At 41.6% G+C, this 17,377-nt stretch overlaps 1 protein-coding gene across 1 annotated transcript; it reads left to right on the top strand.

The window, feature by feature from the left end:
• Positions 1-16,931, top strand: ipcef1 (interaction protein for cytohesin exchange factors 1). Its single transcript, XM_082504675.1, has 11 exons — positions 1-34; positions 353-439; positions 559-593; positions 6,710-6,879; positions 7,975-8,048; positions 8,254-8,325; positions 9,008-9,063; positions 10,485-10,573; positions 12,548-12,803; positions 12,881-13,053; positions 14,048-16,931. The coding sequence occupies exons 4-11, from the start codon at positions 6,721-6,723 to the stop codon at positions 14,246-14,248; spliced, it is 1,080 nt and encodes a 359-aa protein (XP_082360801.1). The 5' UTR covers positions 1-34; positions 353-439; positions 559-593; positions 6,710-6,720; the 3' UTR covers positions 14,249-16,931.
• Positions 16,932-17,377: the final 446 nt, after the last annotated feature.

The raw sequence follows: 17,377 nt of genomic DNA, 5'->3' as shown, positions 1-17,377 counted from the left end.
TTCAGCTCTGCAGCTGTGTAATAGACAGACTCAGGTGTATCTTTAGAATAGTCCACATTTTCTTCTGTAATATTTGAGTGGATGCTCAGGAAATTTGTAGCAAACAAATGTTTAGAGCTAAAATATGCAGACTGGTGCATGAACACATTTCACCCCACTATAGTTGGCAATAAGGCGGCCTTGAAGTTTTATTTTCTGCTACAAGAAGGCTGAATGTCAATGACATGTGTCTCTTTGATTTGACTGTAAGAGGGAAATGGTGTGAGATACTGAAGTCGGATGTCTCCACTGTAACTAAACAGCACTGCATAAATTTGCTTAATTTCCTGAAAATAAGTTTTATTTTCTACAGAGCAAACGGGAAGTTTCTGAGAAACAGACGAGGGCATAAAGATCACGAAGAGCACCGAAACAGGAAGGACGCTGTGGAGTCTGAGTGGTGCGTTTATGTAGAGCGTGAGTGTGATTTTGTGACTTTGTGGTCTGCTGATGTGTTAACATAACTTCTCACAAGCGGAGCACACTTCAGTTCCTCCTGTGCTGCGCGTCTGTCTGCAGGAAACGCATTACACTGCCGGACACCCAGACTGCAGGTAAGGGCGCTTGTTTCGGCAAAGTTTCTTGCTTCAGTCCCCCCTCTGTTTCATTTGGCGCGTGTACAGAAACCTTAGCTAGACAGAGACATGTAAAGTTAAGACTAACGAGACCACAAACATCTGCCCAGTCTCATACAATTAGCGGTGAGTCTGTAGAGGGTTTTTTGTTTTTTTTTGGTGACCGAGGTAAACTGGTTTTAGAGTACACAGGAAAAACAAAAAAAGGAACAGATGAAATATGCAGCATCATGCAATATCTCTAATACTGTAAACCTCTAAAGTGCAAGGTAAAGTGTTAAAAAACAGACAAAGAAATCAAATTTCATTATATCATATATTATTTTTAGCTGTTTTGGACCTCACAATTACACCACGTGATCTTTACAGGTATGCGTTCATACATTTTCCTACCAGAAACTTGTGATTCAGTGCAGTTGCATTTATACAGCATACCATGAAACTCTTTTATATTGTAAGGTAAAGTAAGGTAAGCACTTGGTGATGGTGGGGAAGAAGAGACCTCCAACAGAATCAGGCTCAGGAATGGGCGGCCATGCTGTGACTGGTTGCAAAACGATGGGAAAAAAGACCAAAAAACAGGATAAATAATTCAATGTAAATATTAATACATGTTCAGCTATAAATGCATGTGGAGTGGAAAAGAAGTGCACAGTGCATCATGGGAAGTCCCCCAGCAACCTGAGCGTATAGCACACATGTATACCACCTACTAAACAGTGGAACATGACACCCACAGAGATGTTGTATACTCAACTTTGGTATCAACATATTCATGATCAGCATGTCCAGGATATCTTTGCCTTATCTTCACAGAGATGAAACGCAGTGTAAAGGCTGAGGACAAGTGAAGTTTAAATATCAAAACAGAACTCGGACCAGGAAGTCCGCTTGGCCTACTTGCAAAGTCAGCAATTATAAAATGTCTTGCTGTAGCAACCATGATTTAAGGCATGCTTAACACAAAAAATCTTTTTAATCTTACAGGAAACACGCACACAGAAAATCAGTGTTTCCTGTAAATTATGCTTGCTAATTAAGGAAAGGCAAAGACTTCAAAGACATCAGACTGTCTCTAAAACCTACAGACTCTCCTATACCTGCACACTAACAACTGAATTTACATAATTTACACAGAAGTGACTGGACAGTACATGGAGACTTCTGCATACTACTATGACGCATAAATTACCACCCCTGTTAGAAGTGAAAGGTTAAACCTGAAGTTTCCCCAATAACTTATACAGAACAGTGCAGAACTGTGATGCCCCTCCCTGCCCTATCCTATTTGTGTGAATGTGTTAATATTCATAAAACCAACTTCCACACTGTGATATAAATGAATACATAACTTCATTTCCTCTTCCTTTCTGTTTGTGTGAGTGTATCTGACATCAGACAGCTGACATGAGAATGTTGTCAGCTGCTGCAGGTCTCTCTTCCATCCTGTCTGGCAGCAGTCTTCTTTGCTGTTTGTGTTTTGCTAGTTTTGGGTAAATACCTAATTTTGTACTTAAGCAAAGCTTCTTGCCACATACCGTGCGCACATTTAAGATGAATGGGGGATCATCCCGGATATTCACACCATGTTAGTGTTTGGGCCATTGTTGAAACCACCTTTCCTTGTCGTTGCTAAATGCTAAATTAGGTAGAATGGCTTTCTTGGGTCAGGCTTAACATTTTGTTTAGATGCGTTACTTGACTGTTGAGTTAAGCTGCTCTTTTACCACAACTTAACTTAAGTTCCTATTTTTGTTCCTATTTTTGTTTGGTACATATACTCATCTGTTCTCTTCTATAACCACATAAGTTCATGAGTCATGTATTCCTTTAGTAGGTTTACTTGAAGTGAGCTTTTAATGCTGGTAAAACTGGTGTGTAAATACCCGTCATGCATATCTGTCCGGAATCAAGGTTTGGGATTAGTGTGGGTGGATTACCTGGGACTTGTTGTTTTTGTTTGTTTGTTTGTTTTTCATTTTACATTGAATATATGGTTACCCTATTCAAGAAAAAAAAACTATTTAATGCTCACGTTCATGGTCTTCATGCCTTTATTACTCCAGCATAGCTCTCCTCTCTTACCTGTCTCACCTACCTGTCACTTCCTCTGTAGCCTGGCTGTGGCTGTGTCCCAATTCAGGGTCTGCACGCTTGAAGTATGCACACTACACATACGTACGTACGGTGCGTACTATAAGTACGAGCAGTGCGGAAGTGAAGCAACCATGATACTAACTGCGAGAAACGTTACATACAGCTTTGTTTGACAGAAATGAAGGAGAAAAAATGTTTTGTTGGTCATTCATTTTTGTCATGACATCACTTTGATTAGTTGAGTATCTGAGGCTGAAACCACGGGACTATAAAACATGATTGTTGGGCTTCATTCCTGTACTGAACAGTCATTTCAAGATTACTTAGTAAATAACAATTAGCTAATGTTGTTCATGAGACTAAAGTCATCTCACTGTGGTAATGTAAATATATATATATATATATATATATATATCCTTCAAGCTCGGGTCCTCTACCAGAGGCCTGGGAGCTTGAGGGTCCTGCGCAGTATCTTAGCTGTTCCCAGGACTGCGCTCTTCTGGACAGAGATCTCCGATGTTGTTCCCGGGATCTGCTGGAGCCACTCGCCTAGATTGGGAGTCACCGCACCTAGTGCTCCGATTACCACGGGGACCACTGTTACCTTCATCCTCCACATCCTCTCGAGCTCTTTACTGAGCCCTTGGTATTTCTCCAGCTTCTCGTGTTCCTTCTTCCTGATATTGCTGTCATTCAGAACCGCTACATCGATCACTACGGCCGTCTTCTTCTGTTTATCTACCACCACTATGTCCGGTTGGTTAGCCACCACCATTTTGTCCGTCTGTATCTGGAAGTCCCACAGGATCTTAGCTCGGTCATTCTCCACCACCCTTGGGGGCATCTCCCATTTTGACCTCGGGACTTCCAGGTTATACTCGGCACAGATGTTCCTGTACACTATGCCGGCCACTTGGTTATGGCGTTCCATGTATGCCTTGCCTGCTAGCATCTTGCACCCTGCTGTTATGTGATGGATTGTCTCTGGGGCATCTTTACACAGCCTGCACCTGGGGTCTTGCCTGGTGTGATAGACCCCAGCCTCTATGGATCTTGTACTTGGAGCTTGTTCTTGTGCTGCCATGATTAGTGCCTCTGTGCTGTCTTTCAGTTCAGCTTTGTCCAGCCACTGGTAGGATTTCTGGATGTCAGCCACCTCCTCTATCTGCCGGTGGTACATACCGTGCAGGGGCCTGTCCTTCCTCGTCTCCCTCCTCTTTCTTGGGTTTCTGCTGCCATGCCATGCATGGTAAGGAGCTTTCTTGTCTTTATGTCAGTAGCTTCTATCTCCTCCTTTGGCCAACTTATTATACCAGCTGGGTACCTGATCACGGGCAGGGCGTGGGTGTTGATAGCCTGGATCTTGTTCTTACTGTTCAGCTGACTCCTCAGGACTTGCCTGACCCTCTGCAGGTACTTGGTGGTTGCAGCTTTCCTAGCAGGCTCTTCATGGTTCCCATTCGCCTGCGGGATCTATGTCTGCAATGTTGCCTTCTGGTAGCTCGATCCCCTCAGTTCTGACTTCCCTCTCTTTGTTATCATCCGACTACACTTCTCCAGCCTGAATGTCATTGCTGTATATCCTGGTAGTGTGGATCAGTGAATCGATGTCTCGTTCACTTGCATAGATTCGCATACAGCTTGATGTCATCCATGTACAGGAGGTGGCTGACAACTGCTCCATTCCGTAGTCGGTATCTCACTGGTTCAGGCCTATGCAGAACAGCAGTGGGGACAGAGCATCTCCTTGGTAGATCCCGCACTTGATGGTGACTTATGCTATGGGCTTGGAGTTGGCCTCTAGTGTTGTACACCACATACCCATTGAGTTCCTGATGAAGGCTCTTAGGGTCCTGTTGATCTTGTACAATTCTAAGCATTCCTGTATCCATTAACATCATCTAGCAGACCTTCTGAGGGTACTTCACTTAATCTTGGTAACTGGCTACGGGGGATCCAGGTCTCAAGCTTGGCCAGTTCCTCTCGCACTCAACGATCCTTCTCCTATTGCACTTGGGGCTTACTTGCATAGTAGCATTCCAACAACGCCCTGTTTTCGTCTCTTGCCCACTGATGCCTTCTTGTTCCAGTAGCCCACTTCTCGTCAGGGTGCCCTGGTTCCTCAACACCTGACCTTGTTGAACCGGGCGACGTCCGAGCTTATCCCAGGGTTAGGGATAATACTGATGAAGACTTACACCTGGTAGTGACATAAATTTTGGATAGAAAAGAGAGAGAATTTATTCAAAACATAGACAAAATTGAAAACCTTTGCCCACTGGGGCAACAGGGGCCAAACTTCACTTTGAGTGAAGTTTGGCTCATGTGAGAAGAGAGCAGCATTAGTTCCTATTTTTGTTTGGTTCATATGTTTTTTTTGTTCTCTATTGTAACCACATAAGCGTATGAGTCGTGCATTTCTTTGGTAGGTTGACTTTGAGTGTTAACTTTCTGTGCTGATAGAATTGCAGAGCATTAATGTTAGTAATATGAGAGTTAAGATTATATCACAGATGTTACAGAGTAAAATGTCGCAGTTGGGAAACTTGCCATGCAGATAATGCAGCATATGAAACACACTAAATACCCCACTCTGTCAGTATAAATATACAAAAAGGGTCAGACAAACACAGAAAAATGACTCTATTAGTGCCACCTTTGAGCGGGTTAAACAAGCAAACCCCAAGGATGGTAAGGGTCCACAATGGCACTCTGCACCTTTGAGATGGTCCAAATTTCAGATATACTGAAGGTTATCATGGTGGCACCTCTGATCGCATTGCACAGGTCGACTTTTTTTCTAGTTTGTTTTGAAACCAACAAATAAAAAAATGAAAGTTTACAAAAACAAAAAAGGAAGAAAACGTTGCTCTCATGGCTTTTGTGACAGATGCTCTTCAGTGGGGTGGGTAGAAGTCCAACAACAAAACCCAAACCTTGCAAGCATAACAGCTCAAGCATTGTGTCTACAGGTAAAACTATGTTTTGAGATGATTCTTCAAGCAGTTTGGCAGAAAACTATCAACATGCATCAATTCTAAGTCATCACTGATCCTAATAAAAGTAAAAAAAGTTTTATCTTATGACAGAGTGCCTTGCTTGTTCTCTATTGTTATTAGAATACCACAAATTATCTGTCAAGACTTCCTGAAACTTGTTTTTATAGAAAATGAAAGGGCAGACTCAACAAAGAAAGAATGAAACAGTCTCATCTGTATGAGTTGATCAAAAGAGACAGAAAAGCAGCTCAATGATGTTGTTTATTCTAAAATTAGTGCCAAAACCGAACATCAGAGTGTGCAGATAAACCGGTAAACAGTGGAATTAGGACAGCATGATTTAAAAACATTTGCACTACCCAGGCCTTTGTATTTTTAGGACACACTGAGGTCTACAGAGAAGATCAGGAGTCTGTTTGAAAACTCATAAATACCAAATCAGGAAACCAAAAGTGGCTGAACATAGGATGACCACTGCACCGAGGCTCTGTGGGTTTCAGCCTGCTGCTCACAGCTGCAGGCAGCGTGGGGCATTTGACAAACGTGACACAAATGTACAAATTTACTTAACTGCTTGTTAAGTAAAACTAAAATAAGTTTCAATCAATAAAATAATGTTAAAAGTAAATTAAAAATGGAAATACAGGAAGATAAACTGCAAGAAGAACAGACAATGAAAATCTGTCTAAAAAGATAAATGTATAATTTAATAAGGAGCTGAATAAATAAAAATGGATATACAATAAAATAAAAGTCAACAATAGAGGTAAAATAAATACAGGTGAATAAGTTAAATATTGTACATTAAAGTGTCTCAGGTCTTATAGCTGAAGAAATAACTCAATAAATCCAATAAAGTAAGCAGGTCTGAAATGAGTAAAAATAGTTGTCCAGTTGTCTGAGTACATGTGAGGCCCCTAAGGAGCATCATTGTTGGATGGCTCCTCCCTCTGATCTGAAGATCTGAACCTGTAACCTGCCTTCCTCCTTCTCCTGCAGAGTCTGCAGCCATGAGTCGGCGTCGGGTTTCGGTCAAAGACCTGGGAGCGGTGGACTGTCAGGGATGGCTGCACCGGAAGAAGGAGAGCCGTAGCTTCCTGGGAAGCAGATGGAAGAAATACTGGTTTGTCCTGCAGAGGAGCTCTCTGTACTGGTACAGTAACGAGATGGTGAGCCACAGTTATCTCGCAGTTAAGCCCTACAGCTCAAACAACGTGCAGTAGAATTCAGGTCTGACATGTGCGATTAGCATCAGAAAATCTGTTCCCGGTTTGCGGAGACTTTGCAAAACTTGAATGAGCACTGTATTCTTAATCTTGGACTCTATTAGAGTGTTTTTGCATGATTCATAGTTCAAAATAATCCTTCTTTATCTTATACTCCTCATTTGATCCTCTATCCTTATTTGAGCTGCCCACCCTACCTTGAAGCTAGCTTGATTCTGATTGGTTGCCCCTCTTAAAAGTTTAAATAGAAGTTGGGTGGGGCTTTTGGTGTCTGAGTTGACCATATTATGGGTACCTAACTCTGTGACATCACGCAGAGATAAAAAGTAGACCTAAATATCTGAGTGCTGAAGCTCACAATGTTTACCTGTACACACAGTGACCTCGTGAAACTTTCGGATATGATGTGTCAGACAATTGCATGAAAGTTGCTCCTAAAGCCACGAACATGCCCAAGATATCTAGTTTAAAGTGGAGGGGAGCTCTAAATAGATTTTAAGTGGCTGAGTTATACATGAAAATAACCTTTGCAGTTGAAGTCCAAACTGTTGTTGAAGCAGGTTTTAACATGGGAGTCTGTGGGGCCTGACTCACTGTTGAAGTGAGCCTTAGAAGAAGTGCTGCCTGTGTGTGACACACATGACATCTTTTAGAAAAATAAATAACTAAATTACGTGGTTTTGAAATTTTTTAAGTTTCTACTTTGATACAAATACATTAATATTCCATATAAATGTGTTTAAATAGAAACATCTCTTATATGTTAAGAATCATATGTAAATCCCTTTATCTCTGTGAAGCTGTAAATTTAAATAAGCATATAGTCAAACCACACTAAGACACGAAGTAGGTCAAACTGCAACCAAACAGACAGATAGAGCACAGTCCACAGCGATGTGCATCCTCTGGCTCTGACCACTGACACTTTGCTGAGATCACACAGGAACCTGAGATACAGACACATTGTTTTCTGCAGACTTCACTGCATTAAAGTGTTTCTCATCAGGTTTTCTGAGCTCTTTTTGCTCCTCTCTGCAGGCTGAGAAAGCTGATGGATTCATCAACCTGTCAGGCTTTACCATCGAACAGGCCAAAACCTCCAGGAAGAAATAGTATGACATGTTTTGTTTTTTTAAATTTTCCCCTCTTAAACCACAAGACTTTTTGCTGTTTGTACACTCTCTGTTGCTAAAGCATCTTAAAAAAATGTCTCAGTGGTGAGAGATCCGCTGCAAGGCATTTGTTTTCCACATCTTCACCAACTGCTTTATATAGTGCATTGAATTTACCATTACTTTGCTCTGTGTTGTGTTTCAGTGTCATAACAGCCAGTCATCCTAATGTAGTGACTATTACTATTGGTGCTGAGAGCTACATAGAAATGAATAAGTGAGTACTTTTAACCCATTGTTATTATTTTATCATATGTCATTGAGTTGACTGATACTGCTTCTCTTTATTTCCTGTCATTGACTGCGTACACTTACAGGAATGAATTCTTCTATAAAATATGACTTTTGACAGTTTTTATACACTTGGTGCTGAATGATGTTATAGAGATTTGGATAGAGATGCCCCTCCCATCTACTGTTTAAACCTTACACATGGAGCAGCCAATCAGAGGTTGGCTTAAAGGGGGTCAGTTCAGTCTAGTAATGCATGTGATGCTGGAAATCAGCATCTTAGGCCCACTTTGAGGGTTTATACCAGCAGAAAAATGTCATTATAACTTTTCAAACTGATCCACATAAGGCAGAAACTGTTGAGATTTTGCAGACATGCTTGTCTCAGAATGTCCTCTCCTGACTTTAGTGGCTTAGTCTTATAGAAAAGAGTGAAGCCTAGAATTAGTGACATTTGCACTTCAGCCAGTGGTGGCTGAGAAACTTTGCTCTGAACTAATAAGTATCACTATTCTGTGTCAGAAAGTACAGTCATTTCCTCCTCCCATCCTTTTAATGTCATGTTTCTTTTTATTGATTCATTGCAGTACACCGTGTAGTATGTTGCATGTTGTGTGTCATTTGTAGAGTTTAATGCAGTGTGTGTGTGTGTGTGTGTGTGTGTCCAGGTGGATCAGTAAACTGACAGAAGCAGCTGAACTAGATGAGGCAATCAACAGTGAAGGTGAGAGGATTAAAAATAAGAATCTACCAAAATGATGATGGTGACACAGCTGCAGTCTGAAGTTTCACACACTCATGAGCATGACTGTCAGGGTAACTCTGGCTTTTAATAATTTCTTTGAACTCTTTAAATCAAACGTAACATTATGACCACTGACAGGCGACATGAATAACACTGATCATCATGGTGGCAACTGTTAGTGGGTGAGGCACATTAGGGTGAACATTTTGTTCTCAGAAACTGGCAAACATAAAGATTTGAACAACACGGGCCAAACTGTCATAGCCAGACGTCTGGGACAGAGCATCTACAAACCTGCAGCACTTGTGTGGTGCTTCTAGTCTGCAGGGGTCAGTATCTGTCAAAAGGGTTCCAAGGAGGGAACGGTGGTGGACCAGTGACAGGGTCACGGGGGGCCAAGGCTAACTGATGCACGTAGGCAGCAAAGGCTGGCCTGTGTGGCCAATCCAGCAAACAAGACGTTGTAGCTTAAATTCCTGAAAAAGTTTATGCTGGTTCTGATAGAAAGGTGTCAGAACACGCATGGTCTGCATAGTTACAGACCAGTCAGGGTGCCCATGCTGACCCCTGTCAACCACAAAAAGTAAAGAAGAAGGACTACCTGCAAATTCTTCAACATTGCCTCAACTCTACATTTGAAACTTGTTGAAACTGACACATTTGGGTTCTCCTGTGGGACAATGATCCCAAAAACATTAAAACTGATTAAATCAAATTAACATTAAGCTTTTAGAATGGCCTTCCCGAAGGCCTGACCTCAGCCCTAATGAAAATATGTGGATACACTCAAAAGCTCAAAAGTCCAGTTTTTTCAGAGTCATTAGAGATGTGTGCTGTGCAATCCTTCCACTGTGGATGAAGAACTGTGCAGAGAAATCATTAATGCCAAAAAAATACCATGACATACTCACGATGAGTGTCTGTAAACGTCTGACCACAGTTACTTCCCACTAATGTATCTCTCTTACAACTAACATTTCACACACTGCACCCTCTTCTTTTCTTTGATTATCCCAGCTTTCCTTTCCATCTTCACAAATTTGGTTTTCTAAAATTTCTTTGCTCATTCCTGTCCCTTTAAAGGAAGGTGGTATTTTTCCCTTTTTCATATATTTTTTCCTTGACACACTTCCTCTCCCTTTCCCATTGCTACATCTTCCTTTCCAGTTTTCATTCCTTTTTTCCCATTTACCCTTTCTCAGTTTTTCCTTCTTTTTTGTTTTTTCTATCATTCTTTCACTCTGATTTTCATCACATCTTCACATGTGTCTTCCCATTTCTTGTCTCATGTTATCTCTTTCACTGATCTGTTGGTCCTCTAGTTTCCTTCACACATCATCTATTTATTTTCTGCTTTGCTGCTTTCTTTACATTGTCTCTATTTATGCATGTGTGTGCAGAGCGCTACAGTGAGGGGAGTGATCAGGATGAAGAAGACTTGTCGTTTTCTTCTCTTGACTCTCAGCTGGATTCAGTGGCCACCCAAAATGTAAGTAAATGCATGAAGTCCATAGAAGAGAGCTTAATGTAAAAGTAAAATAGGCACTAGCCATACTGTAGATGGGGTAATACATTTGGGAACAAATGGTCTTTGGGCTGCAGCATTTTTAGCTGCAGTACCACAAATGACCACTGACGAAAACTCTGGCAAAGTTTGTTCAGGCTGTTGTATTGATTTTGATTGATCGATTTGAAACCATAGTTGGTAACACCAGTTTCTGAAATACCTTGGCATTAGTTTGGGGTGTCATCACGATGCCCATCTTTATCTACACTGATCAATAACATTAATACAAGCTGCACTCTGTGCATGATGAGGCCAAAGAAGCTATAACCTGTGATGTCACGTCCGCCGGCACAAGCTGTTGTTTTGGTGTTGTTTCAGCCAGTGGTGCATTTCTCAATTTTGTGTGAGACTGTGTCGGTTTTCTAACCCCAACCCTTTCTGAAAACAAAAAACCTCAAACTCTGTGATTAGTTTGCGTTCAGTTTTTACTTCCTGTAACAGCGCTGATGTGAAACCTTTGACTGAATGGGAAAACCTATTGTTCAGAAAGACACTGTGGTGGGTACGCACGCTGTAAATGCTGGTTTAAATGGTACGTAGCTGTGGCTATAGCACCATCAGTATTTGAAGCAACCTGTGCTGGTGGGTGTATTGGGGCACTAAAAGCTGAGTACCCAGCTCCTAGGCCTTGTTCCAGATTCAGATCTTCATCTGGAATTCCCCCTCAATTTGGATTTCCTATTCACAAAGTTGGAGCAGCCCAATTAACTCAAAGTTAACAGTGGCAGCAGTGAATGATACATGATTGGCTCTACCTCTCTAAGAACCAAAACAAGTCCTTCTTCACCAACCTTGCATTCATTGTAATTCTCTTCCTTTAATAATTCCTCCAACCCTCACAGAATCCCAGCTCGAACTTCACTTAATTATTCCAGCACACTGATTTCAGATAATCTCAGGATCTTGGCAAGAAAAGTGACTTCTTTGAGTTTTTTTAAGTCTTTACTGTACATCTTTGCTGATTTGATGAAAGCTGGCATAACCTTTACATTTGTGTGCTCCTTTTGTTTCCCTGATGCCTTGGAGGGAACAGTTTCTGCCCGCTGTTGGAGGGTCCTGATTACTCTAAGTTTCTTCCAGATGGTAGTGTCAGCATAGGATTATTTAATGGTCTGTGTGCATGGGCCTCCGGTAAACTTCAATGTTGAGGTTTCCATTCTCCTCAATGTGCACAGCACAGTCCAGAAACAGCAAATTATTATTATCCTTTGTTATATCACTGAGTTGACCTGAACAATGATTCACGTGAACAATTGGTGTCATCCACGTATCTGTACCAGAGGCTAGGTGATGTTCCTTTCCTGTTCCACCTAGCCACTTCCACTTCCTCCATACAAAGGTTGGCTAGAATGGGTAACACTGGGGAGGTCATGGCACACACATGTCCTGATAAAGACCCACATCCTTTTTCATACCTTGGCACATGATCATTAGTAGGTCAACGAAACTCATGAGCATCATGAAACCAAAAATACAACAGGGAAGATTCAGAGTTGCTGAGCAGCTAGAGTCCTCTGTGAGACTATTTTGACATGTTTTCCTGCCAGAACATTTGAAAAGAAGATTCAAAAAGAGATAAAAAGAGATATCATATTTTTATTTAAAATGGTACACTTGCTCAGTTTAAACATTTGATAGGTATGTTCTCCTGATTCCTGAGTGGGTTTTTTCCAGTTTCCTACCATATTCCAAAGACGTGTATGGGGTCAGGTTGATTGGTTGTTCTAGCATGCCTGTGAGTGTGAACTGTTTTTTCCCCTCTGTGTTAGTCCTGTGACAGACTGACAACTTGTCCAGGTTGTATCTCTCACTGGGATAGGGGTTAATCAAGGGTTAATCTTAAATTTAAAATGACTGAAAACACATATTCTGAAACACTTTCTGCCCTTTTCACAGGGAAACCGTCTTCAGCCACCCTGGGAGTCTTTATCCTGCACCTCACTCCCCACCGTCTCATCAATAATCACTGAAAGCAGAAGCAGAACCAGCTCGGCTGGAAGCTCTATGAGCAAAAACCGAAGACAAAGACCAGTTTCTGAGGGCAGCGGTCGTCTGTCCTGGCTGGACCTCCCCAAGCAGGATGAAACCAGCGGAACACAGACTCCTCCTCTAATTCATGTTAGAGAGGAAAAAGAGGAGGACACAGTCCAGGGTAAACACCTGCAGCTACACGTGGTTATCATGTCGTCTCCTGCTACTTAACCTTACTGATTTTTTTCCTGTTTCCAGAAAAAACGCCAGATGAGATGGAGAGCCTCTACAACCATCTGAAAGCAGCCAGCGTCAATCCAACTGGACAGACATTTCAGAGGGACTTCAGGGCCTCATTTATCCGGCGATGTAAGAATGAAAAAGTCAACGAAAAGGTTCACCTGGTCCGGATACTCAAAAGCACATTAAAGGTGAGTCTGAACTTTTGTCTTTAACTAAATGCCAAAAAAAAATGAAAGGGTTAGGGTACTCAGTTACACGTGCTGTTATCAAGCAGCAGACCCTGGGGCTGAAATGTCAAAGGGCCATCATTCATCAGCTGATGGAGGAATCCAAACAGCGTGTTGATTCCTCTAATGGCTGCTTCAGCCTGGCTCCAAAAGTGAGTCAATCCTAAAAGACGTGTTAAAGTGTCCAATTTTACAGTCGAAATTATCATGTTTACAGCCAGTATAAGAAGCTAAACCACATACTTAGATAATATCAAACAATAAATTCTTTATTTATCCCAAAATTTGGAAAAAATTACTGTGTAACACCAGTTAATTACATAGAAATACACATATACACATACGAATATGATACAGTAAGGAGCTATTCTTGAAAATGAATCCAGGTATCATGGTGGTAAGGATTGTCTGCACCTGTCCTTGAAGCAGCAGAGCTGTAACAGATGTTAGTCTTCGGCTACATGTGTGGTAAGTGGTGCAGAGGGTGTTCAAGATCCTTTATTGTTAACTTAGTTTGGTTGGTGATCAATAATTAATGGTACTCGTGGCCATTGATCAGTGGTCTTTGATCAATGGCCAACTGCAATGTTGAATTGCTAAGCTATCAGCTAATGCTAGCTGTCCTGCATAATACAGGGTCAATCGATGTTGATATGCAGACTGACTATCTAATAAATCCCTAGATTTTTATTTAAGGAGACTACTTCTGTGACTGCCTCTGACTTTATTAACAATAATATCTCCAAACTATCGCTCCCGACCTGAGCTGTTTTCTTGTAGCAGGTCTTTTCTTCTGTAAAACTGGACATTTTAATAAGGGAGTTAATGGGAACTGACCCGCTTTTGGGGACACCCTACACTAAACATTAGAGTAATCTACACCCTGTTTGGATTCCTCCATGAGCTGATGCCTGATGGAGGATCACTGCATGTTTCTAACACTCGTGTTTTTCAGGCTAAAGAGTCCGAGCTGCTGGCTTTGGAGAAGATCCTGAATGAACCAAATCTCACAGCGCTCATGTACAGGGAGTGGAGACTCTCCAACACCATCCTGCTGCAAGATATCCTTCAGCACAACCAGGAAGCGGAGGGTGCCACAAGCCCAGACGGGATAGTGTCTGAGATTTTAGAGCTGCCCAACACTGCTGTACAGTAACGTTATGAAGTCTGAAAGACACTGAAAGACAAAAATGTCTAAACCCCACCATCATCCTGTGATGAGAGGAAGTTGGTTCCTACTCTGGATTGAATAACGATGCTACAAGTTTACTCGAGGTTAACCTTTAAATGCTTTTCACCTCACTTCTTTTCATGCAGCAGATTGGGATGTTTGTAGGTCTTTAAAGCTCAGGAAACACTGTTTTTAATTTCAAGCCAAAACTTTAATTTGTATTTGATTAATGTTTTTTTGGTTTTTTTTGACGATTTGCTTTATTTTGTGGATGTATTTTTTTAATATATAATTTCTGTTTATTTTATTTAAAAAGAGATGACCTCCACCAAGTAGCTTGTGTGACTTTTTTCAGTTTCTTTAGCAGGAATACTCCAAAGGAAATGATGGATCTGCATGATGGTTTTATGTGAAGTGGGGATCATTCCAGCTTAGAAGTGACTAAAGTGGTGGATTCAGCAACTTTTGGAAGGATTCTTTGAAATTGGAAAAAAATTGACATGTTGAGTCACAGCTTCACAAATACTTCCATCCATCCATCATCATTCCCGCTGCTTCACACTCGGCTGCGAACCGTTCCAGTGGGAGCTGGAGGCCATCACTCAATGAAGCCAACAGAACCACATCATCCGCAAAAAGCAGAGATGAGATTCTGAGGCCATCGAAGTGAAAGCCCTCCGCCACATGGCTGCGCCTTGAAATCCCGTCCATAAAAATTATGAACAGAATCGGAGCCCACCCATATGGAAAAGATATATATAAATCTTATAAAGTTTGTATCTGTCTTGTGTGAAACTTGTATGAAAAGCATACAAGAGTGAAAACAGATATAAGATCCCTTGAAAAATTATATAAATGAAACTTGTATGTTTTGGATACTTACTAAAATAATATCTGAAGGTGGCCACTTTCATGAGTAAATCATATAAGCCTTATATGATTCACTATATGAAGTAGGCCACATCTTATGCAAGTCTTTTATAAGTTTTTTTCTATTTCTTTTCCATATGGGCATCATCCGCCCAGGAACGAGTCCGACTTATTGCCAGCAATGTGAACCAAGCTCTTGCAACGGTTGTACAGGGATCGAATGGCCCGTAGCAATGAGCCAGACACCCCATACTCCCGCAGCACCTCCCACAGGACACCCCGAGGGACACGGTCGAATGCCTTCTCCAAGTCCAAAAAACACATGTAGACTGGTTGGGCAAACTCCCATGCACCCTCAAGTATCCTTGAAAGGATGAAGAGCTGGTCCAGTGTTCCGTGACTGGGACGAAAACCGCATTGTTCCTCCTGTATCTGAGGTTCGACTAGCAGACGAACTCTCCTTTCCAGCACCCTGGCATAGACTTTCCCAGGGAGGCTGAGGAGTGTGATCCCCCTTCTTAAAGATGGGGACCACCACCCCAGTCTGCCAGTCCAGTAGTACTGCCCCTGATCTCCACGCAACATTGTAGAGGCGTGTCAACCAGGACAGCCCTATAATGTCCAGAGCCTTCAGGAACTCAGGGCGGACCTCATCCACACAAGGGGCTCTGCCACCAAGGAGTTGTTTAACTGCCTCAGTGACCTCGCCCCCAGAAATTGGCGGGTCATCCCCGTCATTCCCAGACCCTGCTTCCTCCTCGGAAGACGTGTCAGTGGGATCAAGGAGGTCTTCGAAGTACTCCTTCCACCGCCCGACAAATACTTTTCATGTTTAAATTTAAAAAATCTGGTAGACATTAACTCGGTATATGGGCTGGTTCTTATTCAATGCTTTTTTTATCTACTCTTCCTGAGCACTCAAAGCGCTTTATTCAACACGTTCACACATATCCACATCCACCTTTTTCTATGTCCAAGTGCTTTCTATCTAACATTAACACTGATGGATGCAGGAGCAACTCGGCGTTCAGGATCTTGCCCAAGGCCTCGTTGACATGCAGACCGGAGCAGCCAGGAGTCGAACCTTCTATGCCTTAACTTATTGTTGTAAATAAAATATTACAACTAATCTGGATTCAGGAGCCGAGTTCATGCCAGGTGTCCCTTCCAGTTATGAGCAGTGTTAAAGTTTACTCAAAGTAAAAGCAAATATTGATGTTTGCAAAGATTTAAATGAATTTTCAGTGAAAGAAGAGGCGGGATCTGTATATATTTGTTGATACTTTTGTTGTGTGAACAAGTCTGAAGCAACGATTTTACGACAGCTTGTTTTCTACCTCTGAACTCGTTCACTGCAGTGTCGTCTTGAGGATGTCTCACATTTTTATCATCCAACACAAAAATCCCATTCAAGCTGGGGCTGCAGTTTGAATCTGCTCATCATCAAGCTGATGCCTTGATTTAACATTTACAATAATTCAGTTTGCGTTTTCACATTCAGGTATAAGATACTTTATCATAGGTGTGTTTTGTTTGTCTCTGAGCGGAATGAAATAACACAATAAGAACATGTTGTATTCAGTCTTCTGACTGCAATACATCTAGAAACTCTAGAAATGCTGTGAAAATATTCTGCTATCAAACTGGTGGAAATGTAGGAACGGGTTCCCAAAAGGCACCGAAAGTAGAACTGGGTCTAAACTGGTGCTGCACCGGTGAAAGACAGGTTTTAAAGTCTGTTAATATTTTGCTTTTTGCTGTATTTATTGTACATTTGCAGTAAAATGTTTGAAGTTTCTCATTTTGTTGAGTCATTGTTTTACGGCACACTGTAGGAACCCAGTACTGACATTTCTCCACATTCAGATTTCAAGTTTGAAAAAGCGATTTTAACAAACTAGTGTTAGGAGGTTGAGGCTCCAACAACACGCGTTATTAAAACTCCTGGATTTGGCCTCTAGATGTCATCAGATTAAAAACAACCAATGTTGGAATCCTGTTTATGATTGAGGGCCACAGGTAAAATGCATGCAGGGGCAACATCAGTATTTATAAAGTGTGTGTATGATGTGTATAAGTTCTTTTCATTAAAAAAGAAAAGAAAAAAAAAGGTTTTCCTTTTAAACAGTAAGGTGGCATTTCTTGATAGCAGAAAAAAAGCTGCTGCTGACAACCCACCTCTGGCGCTGGTGCCCTACCCTCAGTTTTAAATGGATATAGACACTGAGGGTTTTCGGGAGGAGC

The sequence above is a fragment of the Aulonocara stuartgranti genome (genome assembly GCF_965226115.1).
Source record: "Aulonocara stuartgranti genome assembly, chromosome: 15".
NCBI classification, from domain to species: Eukaryota; Metazoa; Chordata; class Actinopteri; order Cichliformes; family Cichlidae; genus Aulonocara; species Aulonocara stuartgranti.
The sequence above is the reverse complement of the archived record's forward strand: the minus strand, read 5'-3'. Positions and strand labels throughout refer to the sequence as shown.